Source organism: Amborella trichopoda, chromosome 8 (assembly GCF_054954075.1).
Source record: "Amborella trichopoda isolate Santa Cruz 75 chromosome 8, AtrichopodaSantaCruz75HAP2 v2.0, whole genome shotgun sequence".
NCBI lineage: Eukaryota > Viridiplantae > Streptophyta > Magnoliopsida > Amborellales > Amborellaceae > Amborella > Amborella trichopoda.
Genome location: NC_142343.1, coordinates 43,051,490 through 43,072,721, shown reverse-complemented (window position 1 = coordinate 43,072,721; position 21,232 = coordinate 43,051,490). Strand labels below are relative to the sequence as shown.

The 21,232-nt window shown below is 34.4% G+C and overlaps 2 protein-coding genes and 1 pseudogene across 3 annotated transcripts; 2 read left to right on the top strand and 1 right to left on the bottom strand.

Annotated features, from left to right (window-relative positions):
• The first annotated feature begins 472 nt into the window (after positions 1 to 472).
• Positions 473 to 7,270, top strand: LOC18432310 (taxane 9-alpha-hydroxylase 1). The gene is made up of 3 exons (XM_006842419.4): positions 473 to 1,439; positions 1,543 to 1,733; positions 6,742 to 7,270. Exons 1-3 carry the CDS (start codon positions 506 to 508, stop codon positions 7,054 to 7,056), a joined length of 1,440 nt encoding a protein of 479 aa, XP_006842482.4. The 5' UTR covers positions 473 to 505; the 3' UTR covers positions 7,057 to 7,270.
• Positions 7,271 to 14,278: 7,008 nt separating this feature from the next.
• Positions 14,279 to 17,009, top strand: LOC18432309 (taxane 10-beta-hydroxylase-like; annotated as a pseudogene). The gene is made up of 3 exons (XR_016061482.1): positions 14,279 to 15,256; positions 16,746 to 16,834; positions 16,865 to 17,009. The product of XR_016061482.1 is annotated as a taxane 10-beta-hydroxylase-like (transcript).
• A 1,646-nt stretch (positions 17,010 to 18,655) lies between these two features.
• Positions 18,656 to 20,652, bottom strand: LOC148781118 (taxane 14-beta-hydroxylase-like). The gene is made up of 3 exons (XM_088874727.1): positions 20,634 to 20,652; positions 19,096 to 19,883; positions 18,656 to 18,961 (listed from the first exon to the last, which is right to left on the bottom strand). Exons 1-3 carry the CDS (start codon positions 20,650 to 20,652, stop codon positions 18,656 to 18,658), a joined length of 1,113 nt encoding a protein of 370 aa, XP_088730853.1.
• Between the last annotated feature and the right edge of the window lie 580 nt (positions 20,653 to 21,232).

Below are 21,232 nucleotides of genomic sequence, written 5' to 3'. Positions count from 1 at the left end.
GTACAAATGGGAAAATGTGGAATGAGACTATTTATCCTTGACACAAGGTGATCACAATTAATATTTACCATTGGATGTGAAATTAGATGGTTACATTTATTTTATTGATCATGCACAAACTTCAAATTTTTTTTTTTTGAACTTTGTAATGCACCCAAACTATCATATTTCAGATCCGATGGTCTCATTGTATACAATCGGACGGTCTCATGTATACAATTCATTTAAGAATTAAGTGCTATAGTTATCTTTTGTCAATAATTTTGTCTCTTGCCTTTGCCTTCATCGTCCAAAGAATTTACCATTGTTTCTCCCCAAGAAGATAGGACTCATGTGACAACATTTCACTCTTGTTTCTCCCATTAAGATAGGACTCATTTTAATAATATAGTATTTTAAAATTCATAATTTAACGCATCATTGATTTCTATAAATCATTTCCTTTCCTCAAAAACTTTAGTGAACCGGATCTCCTAAATTTGCTTTAGCATCTAAGCTTAAAGCAATGGAGGTTTTTTTCACACTCCTTGCCATGGTCTTTGTGGCCATGGCTATGTTTTTCGGAGGTAATTTCAGTCAAACATTTCGAAAGAAGAAGCTCCCTCCAGGAAATCTAGGGTTACCATTGATCGGTGAGTCCATCGGTTTCCTGAAAGCCCACAAGGGCGACAAGGCGGCTGCTTGGATCGAGCAAAGGATTGCGAAGTTTGGGCCCGTCTTCAAGACATCTCTAATGGGCTCAAAAACGATCGTCTTGATTGGCCCCTCTGCAAACCGTTTCATGTTCAATGATGCAGCAATAGGGAGCCATCAACCGGTAGGGGTAACCCAAATACTGGGACCTAACAATATCTTTGAGCTCAATGGAGAGAGACATAAGATTGTCAAGTCTTCTTTTATGGGCCTACTGAAGCCCGATGGGCTCCGAACCCATGTCCCGACGATGAGTAGCATCATTTGCAGCCAGATTGAACGCGAGTTCGAAGGCAAGGACTCGGTGCATGCCGTGCCAATAATGAAACGACTCGCCCTTCGCCTAACGTGTGCGTTGCTCTTTGGGATTGCTGATGAGGAGTGGGATGAGGATGCAATGGTTCAAGAATTTACGGACGCCATTAGAGCAGCATGGACGGTCCCGATCGATTTTCCTGGGACGACATTTAGGCGCGGGCTAAAAGCGAGGGCTAAGATTGGAGAGTTCTTCTCAGGCTTGTTGCAGAGGAGGAGGGAGAAGATGGAGGGTGGGGAGGTGGGAGAAGACGTGGTTTGCTCTATGTTAGGAGTTAGAGATGGAGAGGGGAAGGGTTTGAGTGAGAGTGAGATTATAGATAATCTTGTAACGCTCATGTTTGCTAGTCATGATACTACTGCTGTTGTCTTGATTTTGACGCTCAGGCAAATGGCAAGGGATGAAAAAGTACATGACAAAATCCTTCAAGGTCAATACCCTACCCTACCCTACCCTAGAGAGAGAGAGAGAGAGAGTACCCTACCCTATAGAGTGAGAGAGAGATGGATATCTAATGTCTTGTGTTTTGACAGAGCAAAAGAAGATTGGTAGGGAAATGGACGGGTCAGATGGGAGGCTCACTTGGAATGAGTTGCAAAAGATGAAGTATACATGGACGGTCGTCCAGGAGTTGATGAGGATGACACCACCCGTTTTTGGCAACTTCAAAAAGGCACTTAAGGACACCACTTTTGGTGGCTTTGATATCCCTAAAGGATGGCAGGTATACCGATGCATATCTCTCTCTCTCCCTCTCTCTCGGGCGGTAAATGAGTCAGGTTGGGTTCGGGTCGACCCGGATCCAGACTTGATCACGCTCGTTAAGCTCTATATTAGGCCTGGACCTGACCTAGATCTCGTCCAAGTCAATTGGATTTAGACATAACGCACTAGTTCGAGTCGGGTCTAAGTCTAGAAATAAAAAACTATGAAGGTTTCTTATATATATTGTTATAATACATAGTTAATATATGATTACATATATTGCGTCAGGTCAGCTTGACCCAAATCCCACTCGACCTAGGTCAGGTCAAGGTCAAGGTCATGTGAAGTTCAATATCTATTGGACCTGGGTCTGACCTGTTGTTGTGCATAGGAGCTCTACACCTTACGAGGATTTTTGTCAAATACATAGCGATAAAAAGCACCATAAGTAACATGTAAGAAAAATAAAGTAGAAAAGAAAAAATACAAAATGACCACCAAATTTTTATATGGTTCACACTAAAGGGTTACATCCACATGCATGGTAAAGTAAAATCCACTATATAGATGCTAATACGTCATAAATTTTGGGATAGAACTAACCATTGACAATACCCAATCGAACAACTCTTGAAACCACTTCCCCCTTTCCCCCACAGACATCACCTATCATTCTTTATTCTCTTTACTTCTGACAACTATTACCATCAAATGAGATAGAGATACGAGAACAATGCTAAACTGACTCTTTACAAAGGGTAAACAACCTAAAATCTACATGAAAACTGTTTCTCTTCAAGAAACAAACATCTCTCTCCCTACAAGGCTCGTGCAAATTGTATTTCATACTAGAAGTTCACTTTTCTCTTTAGAGGCTCCTTCAAATGCTGCTCCTTTATCTGTAGGAGGCCCTTGCCTCTCTAGAGGGAAGTCCGCCTTTCTTATGAGGTAGCCCAAATAGGGCACAAAGATTCATTTCTCCCTCACTATATATACAAATAGAAACCCTTATCTCTTTAGGAAATATATTTATTAATTATATGGAAGATACTACGAAACGCCTATAGGCGAAAATGAACAGTGATTTCGTCTACTTTCATCACCATCCAAACAATTTTTATTTTTATTTACTAATTCGAATGAACTAAAATTTGCAGCGTGTGTACATTTCAGTAAAACGCTCTAATAAAAATATAAAAAAAAATAATTCGTAAAATACAAATTGATCAAAATACCCCGATAAAGTTTCAGCGGTATTTTGATCAATTTCTATTTTTTGAAATATTTTTTCATATTTTTATTAGGTGTACCTCACGAAGATGTACACATGCTCCAAATTTCAAGTAATTTTGATTTGTATAAAAAAAATGAAAAATAAAATTATACATAACAATTGTGACCATGCGATGAAGTTTGGATGGTGATGAGGGTAGACAAAATCACTGTTCATTTTCACCTATAGACGTCGAATAGTTTTCCTTTATATATATATTGTTTCTAAAACCGAGATTTCACATCCTAAATAAAAGACAACCAATAAATACGGAAACTCTTCAATATCAATATCAATATCACTCCCAATAAAATAAGATTTCCTTATGGAGGTAATTTTGGTTATCATCATATCCATCAATCTTTACCTTGACATCAAAATTACGTGCTCACCATGCCAATATTCGCCGAGACAGCTTTATGGACTATTCCTTTTGTGAAATAAATTCCTATAGTATTCTTGCTAAAAAAAATTGTGCTTGCCATCAATCTCTCCATCTCGAATTTTGCATTTGAAGCATTTACTGCTACACCTACAACCCTAAACGAGGCTCTATTACTACTTGTTATGCATGAAAATGCTCTAAAAGCTAACAAGTTGATTTTTGAGAAATAAAAAAAGCGAGAAAAAACACAACTGACAATAAATAAAAAAATAAAGCAAGAAAGAAATAATTTAAAAAGTGTTTACGTTTCGATCTCTAGGATGAGATCTGTTCAAATTTTAGCAAAAATTGAGTTATGTTTTGAAAAAGCTAGAGAAATTAAATTATAGGCTCAAAAAAATCCCAAATCTATACAGATCTGGTCTTTTTCTGAGTCTACTGGTAATGCCAAATCCAAATCCATATTTTGACTAAATAAAATACTTCTAAATTTAATTAAATATAATAATAAATTAATTTCTAGAAAAAATATAATAAGGCAAAGAATTAAATGAAAAAGAAAAAACTAAATTAAGCAAAAAAAAGAAAAGATACGTACCTGTAAAGACCCCAAACCCGGAGTTTTGAGCTTGAATCAAGCCGCTCTTTTGATTTGCGTCACTGTTTCTTTTTTTTGAATGCCTTTCCTTGCTGGAATTGGTAGGAATTGGTAGATATATGGTTCTTAGACCTAGATCTAAACCCATTATCTCTTTAAAAACCGAATCTCTCATTCTCTCTAGAAACCCATTCTCTCTCTAAAAACCCAATCTCTCTTTCTCTATCTAAAAACCCTCTCTCTCAAAAAACCCAATTTCTCTTTCTCTATGTATAAATCCAAGCTCTCTTTATCTCTCTAGAAATCCAAGCTCATTTTCTCTCTAGAAATCAATCTCTTTCTCTCACTAAAAACTCAATCTCCCATCTCTTTAAAAACTCATTATCTCTCTAGAAACGAATATTTCTTTTTCTCTAAAATCCCAATCTCTCTTTTTCTCTCTAAGAACTCAATATCTCTTTCTCTCTCTAGAAACCCGACAGTTTTTTAAATTTTTAAAAACTATTTTTGGCTTATTACAAACAAAATAAATTTGAAGAGTGAAATAAAAAACTAAATAAAAGGGGGGGACTTCTTAATGGGCCGGGCTGGTCCCATGCCCAATATATTATTTTCGGGTTGGGCTGGGTCGGGCTTTGATAGTACATATTCGGGGGTGGGGTGGGATTTTCGATACACTTTTGGGGCTGGGCCATGCGGGGCTTGGCCAAATTATATTTGGGCTTTGTCAAGCCTCAGACTTGCCTGGCTCGATGGCAGCCTTACTTACACCCCTGCTCCCAATTATTTTGAAAGAAATTGGAATCATACATACATATGTATGATTTCAATTTCTAGATTTTGGACACTTTTTATGGAAATTAATTTCATAGGTAAAAAGATTTCTTACTCTTGTGAAAAACCAAACGTGAGAAATTAGTTATGTTGTAAGAAATTATTTTCATATCAACCAAACGTGCCCTTAAAGTTTTTTCTTATCTAATTAAAGAAAAAGTATTTACTGCACCAACAGGCTGTGCTTGGGCCTTTTAGACCATATCACGGCCGTCCCCATAGCCCGATACTTAGGTCTTACACGGATTAAATTGTCATTTATTGAATCTTTTTATCCGTAGGTCGGATTTAGGTGATTCTTAGACCGTTAGAAAGCTCTCGGGGTATACTTTAAGCTAGGATAGTTTTGGATAGTTTTGAGGCAATTATATTGGGTTTATATTACTTATGGTCTACTAGATTTTTGTGATCATTTAGGCTCAGAATCGAAATTTTTAAGAGTTCCCTTAACCAGAATTTCGAGTGGGTATCTACAAAAAGAATACCAAGATAGTATATGGTTCCCCCCAAACGGTTATATCCATGGGTATGGTTAACTAAAATCCACTATATAGATGAGAGTACATCAAGATTGTGGGATACAAAAGATATCTTACTAACTATCAACAATGCCCAATCGAACAACCCTTGAAACAACTCATCCAATCGATTGTATCTGTTGCTCTTCATTCTTTTTACTTTTGAAAACTATTACTAAAAACACCAAATAAACATGCGAGAACAACAAAAAACCTACTATCTAAAAAAAGAATACCATCCAAAATCTCTATAAAAACCACTTGTCTACAAGAAACATGACTATTTCACCACGTGAGGATTTGCAAACCGTTTCTCTTACTAGAAGCTACTTATCTCTCTAGATGCTCATCTTTCTATGTACATGAGGTCCTTGCCTCTCTCCATAGAGATATCTATCTTTCTTATGAGATGACCAAAATAGGGCACACAAATTCCTTTTTTCCTCATTCAATGTATATGACATTGTGAATCTTATACCAAATAGAAACCACTAATCCCACTAGAAAATATATTTATTTATTAGGAAAAATTATATAAACATTCGTTATATTTCCCGTTATTATGAAAATACTTGAAATTTTCTATTATTACCTAGATGTCCGTTTTTCAACTTCATAACATTTTTTTTATTTTAAAAAAGACGAAACTACCTATATATATATATATATATATATATATATATATATATATATATATATATATATATATATATATATATACATACCTAATATTATTATTATTAACATTTTGAGATACAAGCAGTAAAATTGGTTTTTCAAAACTGAAATTTTTTAAAATAAGATTTTTGAAAAAACCAAAAATTTTTTAAAAAATGGGCACATTCATCTTTTTTTTTAGAAAAAGTGTTATGAAATTGAAAAAACTGATATCTGGATAATAATGAAAAGTTTTAGGTATTTTTATTCAACAGAAAAAATAATAGATATTTACGTAATTTTTCCTATTTATGATATAATTCAGTTTTTAAAACATAAGAGATTTCACATCTTATAATATAGGACTCACAATAAGCATGAAAACTCATTAACATTAATATCAATCCCAAGAATTTAATTATGAAAATGATTTTAGATATCACCATATCCAACCCCCATTTCCCTTCCCTACTCTGTCTCTCTAACTCATCTTTGTTATCTCTATATACCACTCTTCCATCTTTCTTATTTCTCTCACAGTCTCTCTCTCTCTCTCTCGCTCTCCCCCCTCTCACTGTTTGTCTCTCTCTCTCCCCCCTTTTGTGTCTCTCTCATCTTTATTATCTCAACTCTTCTTGCTTATTTCTCTCTTATCTCCTTCTCATCTCTCTATAACTCTTTTTCTTTTCTCTCTCATTTTTCTTATCTCTGTTTCTCAACTTTTTAAGTATTCATTCTTGATTTCTTATATTATATTTGTAGGTATTTTGGGTGTCAAGTGGCACACACTTGAACGAGAAGATCTTCCAGGAACCCCAAAAGTTCGAGCCCTCAAGATTTGAGGCCTCTTCAAAATCATTCCCCTCGTATACATACATCCCCTTTGGAGCTGGACCTCGTTCTTGCCCAGGCAATGAGTTTGCTAGAGTTGAGATTCTCTCAACCATCCATCACTTGGTCACCAAATATCGATGGTCAGAAATGGTCCCTAATGAGCCCTTGACCCACCAACCCCTCCCTTATCCAGCCTTCGGTCTCCCCATCAAGATTGAGACCATAAAAAATTCCCTACAATAAAAATTTCTACAATAAATGGAAAGTTTGGTTCCTTTGTTTTCTTCTTTACGTTGGTGCTACTTGGGGAAAAAAAGATATATAAATTCGTGCTTAAACATATAAATTCCACTTGTTTGATTGTATAAATAGTGTATATCGAAGAATGTGTGATTTGAGATATGTGGGTTTGTAAGGGGTGGTTCTTATTATATTAATCCTCAAAATTTGATCGAAACATCGATATGCATTTTCTCATTCAATTTTGGTAGTTGCAAAGTTATGGACAAAATAATCATGGAGTTTGGAAAGATGCATTATTGCATGATATTTTTTTCGTAAGTAATTCATCAATACTTGGTTGTTAATTTAAGGGCGCATTGGGTGCTATCTCAAACCAGGATTTGGGGGCATTTTGGTAATTAATTTATTTGTAGGAACTAATTAAAAATTAAAGAAAATTATCAGAAATATATTTTAATTTTGGCCTAATTAGAAAAAACCCTCAAAGTTTCATAAAGCTCGTCCATATTCTTTTTTCTCAATTTTAGTTTTTCTTTTTTTTTACAAAACTAACCTTTATGGTAGTTGTATTGCCGTGAAGCCTATACATCACGGTAAAACTTATATTTTAAGGAAGGTAATGTCTTGAGAAAATTACGATACTTTAAATACCATTATTCATAAGACATCTTATACAACACTTAAAATGCTGCGAGGAAACAAGACCAACATTATGAAGGGCCTGTGGGATTGACGGAGGCACCTCCCATGACATCCCCCAGCAATGTGAAAATAAAAAAAAAGATGATGAATAGAAATTTCTCTATAATTTTTTCATTTATTTTCACTTTCATGTCTATCTTACAAATTAGAAAGATATCTTTTTTTTTAATAAATAATTTTGAAATATATTCTTTATATATTTTATCTCTCATTGTACAACTCTTTTCTTTCTACCTCTTTTTGGATCATAGGGGGATATATCTTTATACTAATTTTCGTTTATCTTCTTTTTATCTTTTTCAATTTTAGAAGATATCTTATTAAATCTTTATTTCTCAAGATTTTAGGAGATTTTAAAAAAATGGAAACTCCATCTCGCTCACATAACTCTCTCCCTCACACCCTTACATATCTCTCACTATGTCTTAGGCATTATTTTTAAGAATCGTTCTCAATCCAATTTAAAAGGCACAAAATTTTTTAGGTGTTTTTTAAAAAGAAAGTCACTCTCCTTCTCTCTCATGTAACGCTCTTATATACCTTTACATATCTCTCCCTATCTCTGAGGCTTTTATGTTTAAGAATCTCCTCTTATCTTATTTAAACGGCAACAAAGAATTTATCTCCACCTCCAACGGAACTCTATCTTTATCTCCCTCACTCAATAAAAGAAATAAATATATAGAAAAGGAAAAATATCATGTACGTCTATGTGCGTATTGCTACAGTAAACCCCCGATGGTTTAGATTGAATTTGGGCCGATCTGACGGTCACAAACTCATTTTGTTTAAATTTTAATTTGTTTTCTACAAATCCAAATCACTTGAAATTTTAGGTGTGCATTATTCAAAAATAGTTAAATCTAATAAAAATATAAAAAAATATTTTACATGAAATATATTGACCAAAATACCTTCGAGGGTATTTTGGTTAATTTATTTTTTATGAATTTTTTTTGTAATATTTTTATTAGGTGTGCCTTGATGAGAAGAACACACGATTGAAATTTCAAGTGATTTGAATTTGTAGAAAAAAAATTAAAATTTAAACACAAAATGAGATCGTGGTCGTCAGATTGACCTAGATTCAATCTGGGCTGTTGGGCATATTCTTACAGGTACACCCGTCGGCATACCGTAGCATCTTCCAATAAAAAAAATCCACTAGCGGTTCTTTTTCTCTAGGTGTAGAGATGAAGATGAGGAAGGGATGTTGTGATTCTAAATAGGGAAATTTACGTGCGAACACATTTTTAATAGTGCTATAATGAAATGACCAAAAAATGTGCCGTTATTTCTCAGAAGGATGGGAATCCCAAATTTTTTAATTTTTGCCAAGTTTACCCCTAGTCTGATTTTTGAAACGTTGGGCTTGGTAACATTTCAAAGTGGTTGGATGTTTCAAAATCAGAAGGTATTTTCAATAAGAAAAAGAAGAAAAGAGTTAATGACCAAAAAATGTGCCGTTATTACTCGGAAGGACGGGAATCTCAAATTTTTTAATTTTTGCCAAGTTTGCTCCTAGTCCGATTTTTGAAACCTCGGAGCGCTTGGTAATATTACAAAGCGGTCCGATGTTTTCAAAATCGGATGGTATTTTCAATAAGAAAAAGAAGAAAAGAGTTAGTGGTCGAATGTTTTTAACATCAAATTGTATTTTTAATATTAAAAAAAAAAATAGTTAGCGGTCTAATGCTTTTTAACATGGGACCATATTTTAAAATAAACCTTATGGTAGTTGGAAACTATTAAAGGGAAATAACTATTGAGAGGAAATGGCAGGAGACATGGCTAAAGATCATACCTAAGTTGCCTTCTAATTTGGCAGCCTGCTCCTACTGCAAAAGATTGTTGAGAGAGAGTTAGCTCGATGCGTCCTCTCTCTCTCTCTCTCGATTGTAGAGAGAAAAAGAGATTCAGTGACCTTTCCTCAATCTACTGGTCTCGTACCTCACACATTCCCATGTGATTGGTCCAACGCCTGATCACAGGACAAACATCAATATACTCCAAGGTATAAACAACAAACATCAATATACTCCAAGGTATAAACACTTACGCAACGCATTAATGGAAATCTTTAGCCATGGCTCCTGCCAGTTCTCCTCAATAGTTGGAGGCAACAAAAGTTTTGTTTAAAAATACGGTTCGGCTATTTTTTAAAAAAATTTTACCAAGTGGTCCGAGGTTTTAAAAATCGGACCGGCTCAAACTTGTTAAAAAAAGAAAAATTTAAGGATAAAAGCGGTCCGAGATTTAAAAATCAAACCGGGACAAAACTTGGCAAAAAATAAAAAATTGGGGGTTCCCGTCCTTCTGGATAATAATGGCCTACTTTTGGGGTTTCACCACGTATCGACGCTCAAAAAAATTCATGATCACTACGATCCATGTTACATGGTCATGTAACCATCATCACCTACATTTGTTCTAGCAACCACCAAGCAATTACCGAGGCGACCACTAAACAACATCATATTTACTGTGTGAGCGTCGATACATCAAAGACACAATACTCATTTTTGACACTTAATTAATTTTTGAAAGTTTTTGCTCTTTTACCATAGTTGCCATTGGATTTTATGCTACGGCATGGACTTTTGGTCTAACCGCAGTTAGGAGGGGTAAACATTAACATGTCACTTGGCAATTAGAAAATTCCGCGCCATAAAATGAAATTTCTTGAATAGTGAATCTAGAATTAGCTACGGCCAACATTTCCCAAAAATGAGAAATGTGATCTTCCACACCACCCTAGTGCAGAAATTTCTCAAATAATGAGATATTTTTGGTCATTTTGAATATGTTTGATCAATTTTCATCTATTTTTAGTTTTTTCAAAATCATATCGAGATGAAATTTGAAGCTTACATGCACCTCACTGGGCCATGTGTATAAAAATAGAGAAAAATTAATTCAAATAAAATAAAGTAACCAAAACACCCCTCAAAATTTAATGGTATTTTGGTTATTTTACTCTTTACAAAATATTTTTGTGTAATTTTGAAGGTATGGATTCTCAAAGTTTAAGCTCAATTTGATGTATATGAAAGTAAATAAAATTGAAATATTAAGGTATATCTCAACCATATGATCATGTTCAACATCGTTTTAGGTGAGAACTAATTTGGAGTTTTAGTGGCATTTTATTTATTTTATTTTAAAATGCTTTATGTATCTTTTATAGATGCATGAGGGTGAGAAATATAGACGTCCAAAATTTTAACTAAATCAAAAGTATTGAAAAAAATAAAATTGAAATACTCAGACATCTTTGATCAAAAATCGTTTTAAGTGAATTGTGATGCAGTGAACCATAACCTCACTATTTGATCTTTTCTATGATTTAGTCCATCCCAGTAGATCTACCAAGGATGTGCTATGATTTTGAAACCTTATTCATTTAACAAACGTTACCATCTCATAAGTGAATACTTCGATGAACGGTAGAAATTGAATAATTTATAGATCACCAATTTTACAAAATTCTAGGTTAAACAAACCACAATTTCTCAGAATCCCCGTATAATATATTAACCAAACACAATTATTTTCCATTACATGATACTCATTTTAAGTTCCACCTTCCATATCCTAGAATTGGAAATTCCTAACTTTGCATTTTGGCTTCCAATTGATTAGAGTATATGGAAAGAGCACGTATACTATGTTCCCTTAGGAGAATAGTTGAAATAAACTTTGTCAGTCCGATGACCTACTTGAGAGAATTTTTCAATCTGAAATTTTGGAAACCACCTTAGAAGCACTAGATAATTATTCTCAAAAAAAAAAAAAAAAAATTGAAATTTGAGTTTTCTAACACTTAGATCTCTCCCTCTAAAAGTTGGAAGGTTTTATTCAATCTTGAGATGTTATGTTTTCCAAGTTTTTATAGAATGCAATTAGGAAAATTTTTTATTAAAATTAATCTATGTGTTAAAGAGATTGTCTCCCCAAAATTTGGGGTTCTAAAACTAATCCTAGGTGGGGTTTTATCTGAGGTAATAAATGGACAATATACTCCCTAGCGAGTAGAACATCTTTTAGCATAGGGAAAAGATGGCATATGAGAGTAGATCCTACATCGTAAGGCGTCTTCGATGCAGATCAAGGTATGAATTGAAGGTTTCTTTTCTCAAGTTGGTGGTAAAGGTTGAGCAAAATCACATCTCCAAAACTTAGTCCTAAAAATACTCTCATGGCTTCACTTGATGGAGCAAATATACATTTTGCTTCCATGGGTGCATGTAGTCTTTGGAGTTTTCTCATTGAAAGTAAGGGAAAATCAAAGATAAGTTATTGGGGAAAAGTTCATAGAGAGGTGAAGCTCTAAACAATGAAATTTGAGCCTCTCTCAAAAATTTCACTATATGAGGTTTTTTCGATTTTCAAATATATTCAAATCGATCATCTCGACATCAAGATGCATAGACAGGAGAAAAAAATAGATTACAAGTTTTGGAAATAATGTATTTTGTAACGCATTTTTGGACCATCAAGTTTCAAAATTTTCAAGTTTTCATAGATATGTCAATCTACACTATTTTTGAAGCTTTAAACTTTATAAATAAATATAAAAATATATTTTAAGGCTATCACAAAGATTTTCAATATTAAAACTGCATTTCTCAACACTTTTTGAAAGTAGGCTCTAATTTGATTGTTTAGAGCCTAGGCTCTATGCAAACTGCACCCTTTTTATTATAATAGAAAAAATTCTAAAAAGAAAATAAAAAAAGGGGACATAATTCTCCTAGTTGGAAGTATAATTATCAAGATCGGACCAAACAGGTAGTCCAATTTGGTTGGAACACTGGCCAAAGCCTTAATCATTCTGGTTGAAGGTAAAAATCGAGTTTGTTGGAAAAGTAATCAAAACAAATGTTCGACGGGTTTTGGTTGATCAGACCTATTGGTTTTATTGATTCGTCCAATGAAATGAACTTTGATATATTTTTAATATGTATTATATTTTTAAACTATCATATCGATTTTTTTTTTTTTTTTTTAAAGATTTGGTCTAATCGTTTTATGAGTGGTTGGATCAGTTTTGATTAGACGAAACCCCTCATCATGATATCACTAGTTGCAAGAGAGAGAACTACAATTCCAATTATAATGAATTAAGAAAATGATTGTAATAACAAAATAATTTGAGTTTGTGTGACTTCTTGGTTTGGAATTATTGAAAACGTCGAAGGGATAAACATTAATGGCCAAGAATTAAGAATATGATTGTAATAACAAAATAATTTGAGTTTGTGAGTTCTTGGTTTGGAATTATTGAAAGCATCGAAGGGATAAACACTAATGGCCAAGCAAGATTTCAAATATGAGCTTATCACATTCGACAAACAACTAAAATAAAATAAAATATAATATTATTGAACATTTAAAGAAAATGTAACAGCCAGTGTACATAGGATGCAACGAGTTTAGGAGGACAGACAAGAGGATAGGGAGAAAATGTCCTCAGGTCTATTTTTTAATCTACTAAGAAAAAGGGCTACAGATGTCACATAGAAAGAGAAACATGATATAATACATGTTGCATGGAAAGAGAAACATGATATAATATATGGTGGATCTGCGGGACCAAAATTAAGCTTTTGTCCTAAGCAAAGGATCGCGTAGGGGTATTTCTTTTCTCCTTTGCCATAATTTATTTGAATAATCTTTTAGTTAACTTGCGATCGCTTTCAAAATAAAAATAAAACGAATTTTGAGCTCTCATAGATCTGATGATTGAATTGGTCCAAGTCCATCCCTGAGGTGGAATTAATTTTGAGTATTTCCTGAGCTCCTTATCAAATTATGGATCTTAGACATGGATTAAGATAAACATGAAATTAATTTAAGTACACTTATTAGATCTACAATGAAATATTTTCCTTATTTTTTGATTTAATATTAAAAATATATCGAAATACCCATGATCATCAATTGAAATGTTTAAAATAAGTAAAATAGTAGATAGACTAGGTGTATTTCAACAAATGTTCCAAAGGAAAAAGAAGAAGAAGAGAGTTTTGAGATTGGAAAAGCGCCCCTAATATTGCGTCCCTAACATTGTGTTTCAGACATGGAACTATATGTACTATTTGGTCGCATGGGACTCCAAAGATATTGTGTTTTGGATATGGTATTGAATGTACAGTTTGGTCCCATGGGGTCAACAAACTTTCTTTAAAGCGGATTAGGTCAACTTGAGGATATAAAAACAAGCGTGGGTTTTCGTAAAAAGATTAGTATCCTCTTTCTTTCTCTCTACAGACTGGTGTCCCCTCTCTCTCTCTCTCTCTAAAGAATGGTGTCCTCTCTCTCTCTTCTCTCTAGTGTTTGCCGGCCCTTTTGGACACTTCCAACTACTTAGGACTCCTTGTAACTAACTAACTCCCTCTCCCCCTAATCAAACCCTAACACTCTTGAAATTCACTACATATTTGATCCTTCAAATCTCTCTCCCCCTAAACCATGTCACTCCTCATCTCCTTCCCTCTCTCTCTACCCAACCCCCTGACCTCTCCAACCTTCACCACCACCTTGTTATGTTCCATATTCCTCTTCTACTTTTTTTTTCCGGTATAAAAAATGCCCAAAAAATCTCCCTCCGGGTAATCTCGGCCTCCCATTCATTGACGAGACATTGAGCTTCTTAACCACTCTAAAAAAATTGCTCATCTGAGCGATGGCTAGTAGAAAGAAAAGAAAAATTTGGTCCAATTTTTAAGACCTCTCTCTTAGGCGCACCCACCATAGTCATGACCGGACCGGCATCAAACAAACTGATGTTTTCGTCCGATGATGAAACCGTATCGACCACCCAACCGGAGAGTGTCCGTAGAATCGTAGGAAAACATACGATTTTTGAACTTGTTGGACTGAAATCCAAGCAAATGCGGTTGGTCTACATGGGCTTCTTGAAGGCAGACAGAGTGAGGGCCTGCATAAAAGACATGGATAGGATCGTGAAACTTCGGCTAGCCAAGGGATTTTCTGATAAGGGCAATGAATTTTCAGGCAAGCAATTTTCTGACAGCAACAAAGAATTCTCCGGTGATGGCAAAATCTATGTGGTCCCAGCTATGAAACACATAACTTTTGATGTAGCTTTTAAACTAATCTTCGGATTACCGGAGGGGGAAGTTGAGGAAGAGTTGTTTAGGGACTTCACAACGGTATTTAAGCCTATACTGTCTGTTCCAGTCAATTTTCTGGCGACCAATTTCCGGCGAGGCTTAAGGGCAAGAGAGAGAATAATCAAGGCATTAGTGCCTATGATTAGAGAGGCTAAGGCTAAGATGGGAGATGAATTAGTGAGAAATAAGATTGATTTTATCACTTCTCTTTTGAGATTTAAAGATGAAGAGGGGAAAGGAAATAATTGACCATATAATTGCTCTTATGATAGCTAGCCATGACACGTCTCCCATTCTCTTGAGCTTGATGGTCTGGAAAATGGGGATGTACAAGGAGGTGTGTGACAAAATCCTACAAGGTAATATGGCTCACCAAAATGTCTTCTTATTGTTTTCAGAGTGATTTACATACAGACCCTAAATGTTTTTTCTAAAACACGAAAAACTCCAATTTAAAAGGTCTTCTTCTATATAACTTTATTGAAAATTTTATTCTCTTCATCGATTTAATATATTTGAATTTTGGTTTAGAGACTTTCATAAAAAAAAAATCTTTAAAATATGTACTAAACAAGCATGAGCAATATATTCCTAAAAAAGTAATCGATCAACAATATATCTTAAATATAGATAGGCAACTAAGAATTCATGGTGAGATTTGAATATTTAGATTTGTTTAAGCATTTTGTTGTTTTCTTTCTACATATAGATGTTTGATTAATTTCACCTTTTGAAACTTTTTTATTATTTCATTAGTTATAAACAAAGCATTTTGAATGGATCACTATTTTACATTTTTGGGTTTTTATATTTTAGTTAACTGCAATCCTATACTAAAGATCTTTTCTGATTTTTTATTCAAACAATAATCCTATACATTAAGTTATAGTTCTTGTTGTTTGTTGATGCAGTTATTTTGTTTAGTATTGTTGTGTTGCGCATTAATGTATCCACAACGCAACTACAAATCATAGTATTAACCTGTGTCATCTTTGTTCATTTTCTCGACTCAAATCCAAACCAATTTATTACCTCCGTCTTTTTGCAACCATTGACCTAAGTTTTTACCTCCGTCTTTTTGCAACAAAACCCATTTATTACCGTTATTTTGGTTTGGCGCTGAAGACCATGTATTTTCATGACTGTGTATGTTTGGGTAGACCCACGTGTGCAAACCTTAGTCCTTTTGTTCATATGCACATACATGCGCCACACATCTCTCTCTCTCTCTCTATTTAATTTTTCCGTAAATTTCTCTCTTTTCGATCCACAGGTTGGATTTCTAAAATATTAATTGCAGTTATGTGATTAGTTAAATAAATAATATTTGACAAGAAAAGATTTGGCAAATAAATAACATAAGCGCTACGATCTCAATCATCAGTCCCAACATATTTGATCCCTTGGGAGCACAGTTTATATTTACTTCCTCAGTCAGTTAGAAAACCTACTTGGGAAGATTTTTTCAATTTGAAAATTTGTGAACCACTTCAGAATCACTAGATGATTATTCTCAAAAGAAAAAAAATTGAAATTTAATTTTTCTAATGCTTCATCTAAAAATTAGTTGGTCTATATTCAATCTTGAGATACATATTTTGTTAAGTGTATAGAGGGTGCAATTACTATAATTTTTTATTATTTATTTATTGTGGTTAATCTATGGGTTGAAGAGGTTATATCCCTAAAATTTGAGATCCTACATTTAATCTTAGGTGAGGTTTTACCCGAAGGAGTAAATGGACAATATGTTCCCAAGATAGCATAATATATTTTGGCTATAAACATTAACATTAATATTTTTAGTTATAGGACTTTCAGCAATCACTTCTTTAATTTTGCTGGCAGAGCAAATAGGCATCTTAAAGGAAAGGGAAGAGATGGATTCTCATGTGACATTGGATGAAGTACAAAAAATGAAGTACACAGGAGAGTTGCCCAAGAGCTAATGAGGATTATCCCTCTAGTTTTTTGGCAACTTCAAGAAAGCAGCTAAAGATATCAGTTTTGGAGGTTACAATATCCCCAAGGAATGGCAGGTATGTAGAACAACCACTTCTCTTTCTATTTAGAAAATAATATAAAGAAAGGAAAACAAAAAGGAGAATATAATAATTTTAGGGGTTGGGGGAACCTTTTTTCAAGATTGATTTATTTAAACACGATATATCCATACATTACTTAAGTATATGGGAAGGCGGGATTCTGAGTCACATTCAAGAACTTTTATAATGAAATTTCAACGAGTAGTTTATTAAGAAGTGTCTAAATTTTTAAAACATCAACTATAGGGTTTATATTTTTGATGTGTGAGCCAAAAGTCTTAAACATGTTGTCCATATTACATAGCTTACACCTCCGACTTTCATTCTCAACCGAATATTCACAATTGATATAAATTTGCATGAATGGTGATGCGATCATTATGTTGAAACGAACGGAGAGAACCGAAAATTCCACTTCTCAAAACCTTCACATGAAAAAGAAAAACACAAAACCAGAAAAAGAAGAAAAAGAAAAGAAAGAGACCACGATCTACAATCAAAATTTTCATCTTTCAAACATTTCCGTGCCATATTTCTACATAATTGAAAAAACAGCTATTCTTAATATATAATTCTCTTGAAATGTTTTGCTTGCTCTTTAGTCAGGTAATTGATATCATTGTTAATATTACACAATGTTTACAAAAGTAGGCGGTTCTACTCCGGACCACCCGACTCGAACTTGGGCTGGCAAGTAACCGGTTTAATTTTCTCCCCAACTCGGCTCGGCCTAGTACACCTAGAAATTAAATTAAAAAAGCCTTTTTACTGTAAAACTACTGTTTAAAATTTATAAGAAGTTTTTAAAAAAACCATTTTGTATATTTCAACACCAAACAACCATGTTGTCCGGTGTTTCTATTACAAGACAATTAAACTTGTCCCATATTTGAAACATTGAACAACCTATTGTTCTGTGTTTCTGATGTCGGATAGCTCAACTTCTTAACTTGTATGGTATTTCAAAATATCAGACTCAATTATAATTTTTCTTTAAATTCTTACTATAAAATTAGTACAGTAGAATTTACGTAAATGTAATTAATTTTATTTATTTCTTATACTATTTATTGTTATTTTTATTTGAATGTATTATATGTTACACTAATCAAATAATAAGAATTTGAAGAACAACAACAACAACAATAACAACAACAACAATAAAGAAGAAAAGTTTGAAGAATGAAGATTTTTTAAAAAATAAAATAATAATAATAATAATAATAAAAGCATTCTAAATGGGCCGGGGTGGGCTTTTATTTGGGCTAGGGCTTATTGGGCTGGGCCACAATATTTTTTGGACTTTCTGGGCTAGCCCTACCCGTTGGGCACATTTTCAGGCTTTTTCGGCCCGGCTCGGCAAAGGCCCCACCCGTTAAAGAGTAATGTGCATGGTGGCCCGACCCGAAGCCTGAAATCAAGCACAACATAGAGGGAAGGCCCTGCTTGGCCCGGACCATTAACAGCCCTACGCAACATACTTTCCCTTCCTAAGAAGAGAAATGTCAAGGGCTCATCCATTTTATTAAAAAACAAGGGATTGTATACAATGGGACCTTTTACTTTAGATATAAAGAGGTCACAATTACTTATAACCATCCGATGTGAAATCTAATAGCTTAGATGTATCACAAAGTTCAAAAAAAAAATTCTTTTGAAATTTAAGCTTAGCCAATAAAATTAATGGTGCCACACAATTTCACATGCTCAACATTAATTGCAACCATCTTTGTACCGCAGGTAAATCTCATTGTATACTATGCGTAAAAACAATAAGAGGACATTTTGGTGAGCCATAGTACCATGTAGAATTTTGTCATACACCTCCTTGTCCATCCCCATTTTCCAGACCATCAGGCTCAAGAGAATGGCAGATGCGTCACGGCTAGCTATCATAAGAGCAATTATATGGTCAATTATTTCCTCCTCTCTAAGTTCCTTCCCCTCTTCATCTCTAAAACTCAAAAGAGAAGTGATATAATCAGTCTTACTTCTCACTAATTCATCTCCCATCTTAGCCTTAGCCTCTAATCATAGGCACTAATGCCTTGATTATTCTCTCTCTTGCTCTTAGGCCTCGCCGGAAAATTGACCGGAACAGACATTATAGCCTTAAATGCCATTGTGAAGTCCCTAAACTACTCTTCCTTAACTTTCCCGTCTGGTAACCCCTCTGGTAATACAAAGATTAGTAGAAAAGCTACATCAAAAGTCATGTGTTTCATAGGTGGGACGCCGGCGGAAAATTGCTTGCCTGAACATTCATTACCCTTATCAAAAAATTCCTTGGCTAGCTGAAGTTTCACGATCCTATCCATGTCTTCTATGCAGGCTCTCACTCTGTCTGGCTTTAAGAAGCCCATGTAGACCAACCGCATTTGCTTGAGTTTCAGTACATTAAGTTCAAAAATGGTGTATTTTCCTGCAATTTTCCGTGCACTCTCCAGTTGACTGGCCATTACAGTTTTATCATCGGACGTAAACAACAGTTTGTTTGATGCTGGTCCGGTCATGACTATGGAGGATGAACCTAAGAGAACCATCTTGAAAATTGGGCCAAATTTGGTTGCTTTTTTCGCTACCCATTGCTCGGATGTGCCATTTCTTAGGGTGGTTAAGAAGCCCAATGTCTCGCCGATGATTGGAAGACCGATATTGTCCGGAGGGAGATTATTTGGGCGATTTTTATGCAGAAAGAGAAAGTAGAAAAGGAATATGGAGCATGGCAAGGTGGTGGTGAGGTCAGGGGGTCGGGTAGAGAGAGGAAAGGAGATGAGGAGTAGGGGAAAGAAGAGTATAAGGATCGAGAAGATGAAACATGTAGTGGCTTTTAATTGTGTTATGGTTTTGTTAGCGGAGAGGGAGTTAGTTCCAAGGAGGCCGGGGTTGTTGGATGTGTCCAATAGGGCCAGCAAATAAGAGGCAGAAAGAGGACGGCATTCTTTTTAGAGTAATTTAATACAAAATAAATAATTAAAATATAAAATGGGTTGATGAGAAAGGTAGTTTATTATAGAGTTTTTTTAAATTTTTCCATAATGCCCCATGTCTTATGTTTTTTTTATTTTTTGGGCCATGTCTTATGTTTAGGATAGTTAGTGATCGATTCAAGGTCCCCCATCCTCGAATCACCCAAATTATGTTGTTATACCACTTTATAGGTAATTCGGGAATGAAGATATCGAACTGCTTCAATTTAGTTAACAATCCGAGGCCCCCATCCTCGTACCGCCGATACTGTGGTGTTTGGCCACTTTATAGGCTGTCCAAGATCTCGGACCGACTGTAATGTGGTGTAACATGACAATCTGGGCAGTCCAATGATAGGGCCTCAAACTGCCTATAATGTGTTATAACACTACAATTTGGGTGGTCTGAGGATGGGAACCTTGAACTAGTCGCTATCAGTCCCAAAACATAGCATACGGTCTAGACAATTGAAAAAAATTAAAAAATAAATAAATTAAGCCGCTCCACGAATACATCCCTAGACCAAGGGCCATTATGGAAAAATTAAAAAACTCTACACGTGACAACCTTTCTTGTAATTTTTGGCCAAAATTGACCTATAGTGATGACCTTTCTTGTAATTTTTGGCCAAAATTGACCTCAGTTTAACCTCATTCGTTTTAAGGAAAGTTCGTTGACCCCATGAGATCTAATTGTACATTGAATACCATATCCAAATTACCGTATCTTTGTAATCCCATGCGTCCAGATAGTGTATATGTGATTGTCTATAAAGAGACAATTTATCTTTTATACATGGAGATCGCAGACATTCCTACTCGTTAGATTTCAAATTGGATGGCTTGGAGTGAGCCACGAAGTCTGAGAATTTTTTTTTTTGGAAGTTTGAGTTAATTGCATGATATTCTTACAACCACCCATTTTGAAATTTAAAGGACAAGAGTGATTGTGACCTCCACATACAAAAAGTAAATGATTTTTTTGTTGACAATCCCATAACATATTTAGTTTCATCTCTAAGACACAATGTTAGGGGCACTTTTCCAATCTCAAAACTCCCATTTTTATCTTTGGAACATTTATGGAAATACACCTAGTTTATCGACTATTTAACATTATACCTATTTTTAAACACTTTAATTAATTATCATGGGCATTTTTATAGTTTTTTAAAAGTAAATAAAAGAATAAGTAAAATATTTTATAGCAGATCTCATAAGTGCAGTTTAATTAATTTCGTGTTTATCTCTATTCATGTCTAAGACACATTTAACAGATAATTTGATGAAGAGATCCGAAAATTCTCGAAATTAATTCCAC